General features: G+C 46.2%; 1 protein-coding gene across 1 annotated transcript in view; it reads right to left on the reverse strand.

Moving 5' to 3' along the window:
• Nucleotides 1-1510: 1510 nt before the first annotated feature.
• Nucleotides 1511-6368, reverse strand: part of IFNAR1 (interferon alpha and beta receptor subunit 1) — a 9603-nt gene continuing 4745 nt past the window's right edge. Inside the window, exons 4-8 of the mRNA XM_027701848.1 lie at nucleotides 6224-6364; nucleotides 5643-5797; nucleotides 4703-4856; nucleotides 3476-3630; nucleotides 1511-2375 (exon numbers count right to left, since the gene is read on the reverse strand). Of these exons, the coding sequence (XP_027557649.1) occupies nucleotides 2148-2375; nucleotides 3476-3630; nucleotides 4703-4856; nucleotides 5643-5797; nucleotides 6224-6364 (833 nt within the window). The 3' untranslated portion in view covers nucleotides 1511-2147. The remainder of the gene's footprint in view (nucleotides 2376-3475; nucleotides 3631-4702; nucleotides 4857-5642; nucleotides 5798-6223; nucleotides 6365-6368) is intronic.

Genomic DNA, 6368 nt, shown 5'->3' on the forward strand with positions numbered 1-6368 from the left:
ATTCAGGAAGAGAATCCCAGAATCATTCAGGCTGGAAAAGACCTCCGAGATCATCCTGTTGGGAAGAAGAAAAGCACTCCAAGGGCTGCATTTTCAGGAGGACTTTGGGAATGGAACAAAATCCACTGAAACCAAGTTCCTTCATGCACGACAATAAAGTGCTCTGGGGAGTGATTTGTAAAATTTTAAGTTCTTTCCCAAGTATTCCTGGGTTCATCTAAGACAAATCAGAAAGAAGTTGCCTCAGGTGTTTAGGAACTGAATTTTCCAGTTTAAGTGTCAAATGTATCAATGAGTGTTTCCATCTCACAGCTCTGCTTTTGCTTCTTCTGGCCACACTAAAGGAGCTGAAACAAGATTTTCTGTAACTCATCTCATTACCAAACTTCATAGTATAAATATATATTCCTTAGCATCTCTTTGGTTCTACATTCCCAAAAAAAACATGCACTGCCTGGAAATTATTCTGCCTATTTCAGAAACTTTTGCTTGCTTTGCTTTGAAATCTGACAGTGAAACCCTCCACATTAAATAGAATTTGTCCAAATCATGCAACACTCCCAACATTAATTTCTATAGTATGATATTTTGTGACATCATGTTCTATTATATCCTATAAAATGATATTCTGTGATATCCTTCACATTGGGTTTTTCAGGAAGGACAACTGAGGACTCCTGGGAACTTCCACGGCGCAGCTTCATCAAAAACACACAGAACCAAGAAAGGGATAAAGAAATAAATGTGCAAAATTTATTATGTTCTTCAATGAACACAAGGGCATTAAATTTATAAAGTTAGGCAACGTCTTCAAAATTAAAAAAAAAAAGATATATAAACACAAAGAGTTCCTTGTCAGAATAAACAAAAGTCCACATGATGCTCAAACCCAGCTCAATCCAAAGCGATTTCTTCATAAAAAAATAAGCTACTTAAAAAAATTAACTCCAGCAGACAGTGATATGTAAATTGAAATGTTATTGGAGCACATCCTGATCATTTGTACACAGAAAAGTCTGTTGGCAAGACAAGACTGAGCTGGAAAAGCTCTGAGTGACAAACACCCTTAAAAGGCATTTTCTAAATTCGCCTTGGCTCCTCATAATTACAGAAATAAGTTACATCCTTTTTAGGAGATTTTTGTTTCCAAATGAAATCCATTTGGAAGTAAATATTTTGCACTTTTGGTTATGTAGGAATGGGAGGGGGATTAATTAATCAGGATTGTGCCTCCCACTGTGCCTCCTCATCTGCAGCCCCCAGGGAGCTCCTGCACAGCACAGCCCTGGACCTTTGCTGGGGCTTTTGTCCTGAATCCAAAACAACTGGACCCAAGCAAAGAGATTCTACCAGGACATTTCCCTTGACAGCCCAGGGAAGCTCCTTTCTGCCTCTTCCCATCCCAATCCCTGCCTGGATAACCATGAGTGGGAGAAGCACACAGGGGGAACCACGGAATCCCAGACTGGCCTGGGCTGGGAGGGACCTTAAAGCCCATCCAGCCCCACCTCCTGCCATGGGCTGGGACACCTTCCACCAGCCCAGGCTGCTCAGAGCAACGTCCCACCCGGCCTTGGGCACTTCCAGGAACGGGGAGTAGGATACATGGACATGGACAAGGAAGTGGGAATCCCACACGGAGCCCCAGAAGCCCTTCACTGACTCAACCTTTGGTGTCTTGGCACTTCGTTCTGGACCTGCTGAACCAACAAGCACTGCCCCTGAGGGGCTGGAAGAGAATGTCCAAGAAGTCCTTAGGATTGTATCCAGCATGGATTTCCTCCTGCCTGTGTAAACATTTGGGAGAGTCAACGCCGGGAGCGGCGGCGACGGCCTGGCACGCGCCGGGCTCGACACAACCCTCTGTGAGAGACAGAGAGACACAAACCCTCCTGTGGGACACGAGGGCTCTGCTGATCATCAGCTTCAAGTACAGAGAGTGTCCAGATCCACGCAGAAGGTGGATGTTTCCCCACATCAGTGCAAGGGACGATGAGTCCATCGTGTGACTCGCGGTGATTCCAACCAACCAACAAAGTGCAGATCTGGAAACCCAAAGGCAACGAGCCCGACAGTCACAGTGTCTTCCTCATGAAGAGGTTTTATCAAAGTGCCAGCCCCACAGAGGAATTTTATTGTCCTCAGGGTTACACTATCTCCTTTTCCAGAGTTTCTGCCGAGCCTTTGCTCCCTGACGTGTTGTCGTCGTTGGAGTAATTCCCTGAGTCCCGACTGCTCTGTTTGGAATGTTTGTAGCCTTTGCAGTCGATCTGATTTCCTTCATTTGTGATCATAGAGTCAATTATAGAATAATTCTCTATTGGTTCTTCTGGAGTTGACAGATAAGGGCTGGTGCAGAGCTCTCCTCCAAACCCCTGAGAAAAGAGAAGGAGAAAAGGGAGGGGTGAACATTCACACACAATATTTATATAATGGTTTAAATAATTTAAATAATGATTCTGCTTAACACCACAGCTGTACAAATCTGGTTTATCGGATTCTTTACTGTGAGGGTGGTGATTGGGAAGGAATTCCTGGTTGGGAGGGTGGGGAGGCCCTGGCCCAGGTTGCCCAGAGAAGCTGTGGCTGCCCCTGGATCCCTGGAAGTGTCCAAGGCCAGGTTGGACGGGGCTTGGAGCAACCTGGGCTGGTGGAAGGTGTCCCTGCCTGTGGCAGGGGGTGGGAATTAGATGAGCTTCAAGGTCCCTCCCAACCCAAACCACTCTGGGATTCTGTGATCATGCTGAGTAGCATCATGAGGTTTTCTGCCTCTAACAGGCCATTTGTTACCCAAGTTCAACAACTCAAAATTAGGATGAAGTTCAGTTCACAGAATCCCAGGATCACTGAGGTTGGAATACCCCTCCCAGCTCATGGATCCCCCCTGTGCCCCATCCCCACCTTGTCCCCCAGCCCAGAGCACTGAGTGCCACGGCCAGGCCTTCCTGGGACACCTCCAGGGCTGGGCACTCCAAACCTCCCTGGGCAGCCCCTGCCAAGGCCTCACCACCCTTTCCAGCAGGAAATTCCTCCTCCTGGCCAACCTGAGCCTCCCCTGGCACAGCCTGAGGCCGTTCCCTCTCCTCCTGTCCCTTGTTCCCTGGGAGCAGAGCCCGACCCCACCTCATCATCCCATTCATACAGTCAAACACTAAACAACTCAAACATTAACCACATCTCATTTGCTATGCTCACGGTTGCCAATCACCTACAGAACTGCAATATTTCATGGATTAGAGCCTTAGGAGGCCACACAAGAAATGAAGGAAAATCTGGAAACTGGAGGTGGAAACTGGAGGCAATCCCTGCCTTTGTGGAGAACCATTGTCAAAACCTCTACAGTCAATCCTGGCGTTCCCATAAGACCCCAGGTGTTCCCATAAGACCAGGATAACAGAGAAACCCCTGTCCACAACACTTTCTGGTTCATTTTCCCCAGAATAATCTGTTCAGTGAAAGAGGAGTGTCAGCTCACCTCGATGTTCAGCGGAGGTTGGCAGGATGGGAAGAACACATACTTGATTTTGCTGTAGGCCTGGTAGAGCACAAACACCAGGGGCAGGGCCACGAGCAGGACAGCAAACAGGGCAGCCATGAACGTGGCTAAAATGATCAGGGGGAAAGCTTTCTCTAAAGAGAGGAATAAAACCCATTCAGTCCAGGTATTCGTAATAAAACCCTTTCAGTCCAGGTATTTGTAAGCACCAAGGGTTAAAGAACAGATCAGCTCCAAACCTGCTGCAGGATCATCACATGAAAAACTGCTGCTATTCCAATACCTTAGAGAATTTTACTGAAAAAAATTATCAAACACAAGAACACAGAACAATCGAGGTTGGATGGGCTTTAAGGTCCTTCCAACCCAAACCATTCTGTGATTCTCTGACTACCTGTAATAAACTGAAGCACGTTTGAACATACTAAAATTAATAGATATCAAGAGACACTCTACAAATAATCAGAATTATAGACAATCAGGTCTCTTTTTTTGTGACCAAAGAATGAAAGATTTCCACGCTGGGATGTAAGAACATGTGGGAAAGGCAGGGCATGATCTGCCTTGAATGTGCTGCTTGGGCTTAAATAAGCTCATTAAAATAGAAGGATATGGGAAGACTACTAACTAGCAAAATAGATTAAAGAATTTATCTAATGAAGGTAAAAAAAGCAACATTTGGGTTGTTTAAGGCTTGATAAAGACAAAGCAGGACCACAATATAAATGAATCCTAAAGGCTTGCAATGTGCTGGAGTATTACTGTTATTACATTTTCTTAAACAGTTTGGATATGTAGCAATTTTTCTAGTGTTAATAAAATTTAATTTGGCCAATTATCTTCACCATAAAACTTGCTCCTCTGTTCTGGGGGAGTGTTAATCCACCCAGCCTCCCTTGGCACCAGGGTGAGCTCTGGGCTCTAAGGAGCCAGATGATTTGTCTCCCTACTCTGTAGCACAGCATTTGTTAAAAACTGAATTCGTTCACAGGAGAACTGTGAACATTCCAAGCATAAAATATTCCTGAAAACACGGCATTTAGTGATTCCTAAAAACATCTTACAGGCACTGGGAGTTCAAGCTCTCTGCCCAGCGAGGTGTGAGCTCTTCCTGCCCAGAGTTTTTAACTCGTGAGAGCTGCAAAGGCCCGTGAAGGGTCAACAATCCCACTGGCAGAGGGGGACCAGTTCCCAAGCTTCCCCTACCTGCAGGGGTCTGGATGCACTCCTCCTGGCTGTAAACACTGCTCTTGTTGTAAGCCTCCGACAAGGCCTGGGCTTTCACACAGTACCAGCTCTGGGGCTCCAGGTCGGGGATTGTCGCCACCGTTTGTTTTGTCTCCTTCGCTTTGGCCTCCTGCTGGAAAGCCAAAAATGGGAGAATAAGGTGCACATGAACAGCACAAGAATCACTTAGGTAGGTGAGAATTTTGATGAAGAAGTAATTCTGCACAATGTCATTGCAACCACGGAATCCCAGAACCATCGAGGCTGGAAGAGACCTCCAGGCTCATCCCGTCCCGCTGTCACCCAGCACCCCTGAACCAGGTCCCCTAAACCATGTCCCTGAACCACCCCCAGGTGCCTCTGGGACACTGGTGACTCCAGCACCTCCCTGGGCACTCAGATTAAAGCAAATAAAAGGAACCACCCAATTATCTCCCAAGGAAAATTCAGGAACCAACTGCTTCCACCACCGTGGAACTTCACAGCTCCGAGCTCTGCGCAACAGGAAACTTCCTCCTGCTGCAGTTGGTTTCCTTCTCTTCCTCCACCTTTTAGCCACTGCTGTAAAATATTTTACTGTAAGAAGTATTTAAATATGGAAAGACCCATTAAACTGTGAGCTAAAAGCACACAGGACTTCATGGTTTTATGATGCACAGAGCTTTTACACCCCAGCTAACATCAAACACGGCCCCATCCAGGGAAAGAGATTAAAATCTCACCCACTGTGTGATAAAATCATCGTGATCAGATTTTTAAAAGAATCTTTCAGAAAAAAAACAACAAATTGTCTTTTTTTCAGACTGATCCATCATATCTGTGCCTCTCTTGAAAAGAAGTTTCTTGAGGAGAATTCAAACTCAGGATTTACGTCATAAACACTCGTGGCTGTGCACAAAATTTGTCAACCAGCTCAAACCTCATCATTTGATGAATTCTTCCAGTAGAGAATCCGGTAGGACAGGACATAATTGTTCCTCATGGTTTCACCCTCGGGTCCCCCCGGAGGAGAAATCTGGATATGGAGCAAAGTGTCACTGATGTCCAGCTTTACCCCAGGAGGGCCAATTTCATCTTAAAAACAAAAGCAAGATTAAAAATACGACTTAAAAAATATTGCAGAAAACGCTGTCATTGAAACCTGTGATAATTTTTAAGAAGCACATATTTAAAAGTCCAACTTCATACCTTTACCTTGAGTTTCTGGGTAAAGTCCTGAGAAATATTTTGATTATTTTCCCGTCCAGCCTGGCCTTGGACACTTCCAGGGATCCAGGGGCAGCCTCTCTGGGCAACCTGGGCCAGGGCCTCCCCACCCTCCCAGCCAGGAATTCCTTCCCAATATCCCATCTCTCCCTGCCCTCTGGCAGTTTGAAGCCATTCCCTGTGTCCTGTCCCTCCACCCCTTGTCCCCAGTCCCTCTCCATCCTCCTGGAAGTAATAACGACACTGGGGGCCAGATGTTGAGAAAGGAAAATTTAAGAAAACACGTTTCCTTACTGGTTTTCAGAGGATCCACTTTGACCTCAGTGGACAGACAGGATTTGTTGTGCCCAGCCCTGGCCTGCACACGGAGATAATAAAACCCCGTGGTGGTGATGACAGAGGAGACGTTGCACCGAGTGCCAGGGATGTTCCCACACCC

The sequence above is a fragment of the Neopelma chrysocephalum genome, unplaced genomic scaffold, assembly GCF_003984885.1.
Source record: "Neopelma chrysocephalum unplaced genomic scaffold, ASM398488v2 Primary Assembly neopelma1_170, whole genome shotgun sequence".
NCBI lineage: Eukaryota > Metazoa > Chordata > Aves > Passeriformes > Pipridae > Neopelma > Neopelma chrysocephalum.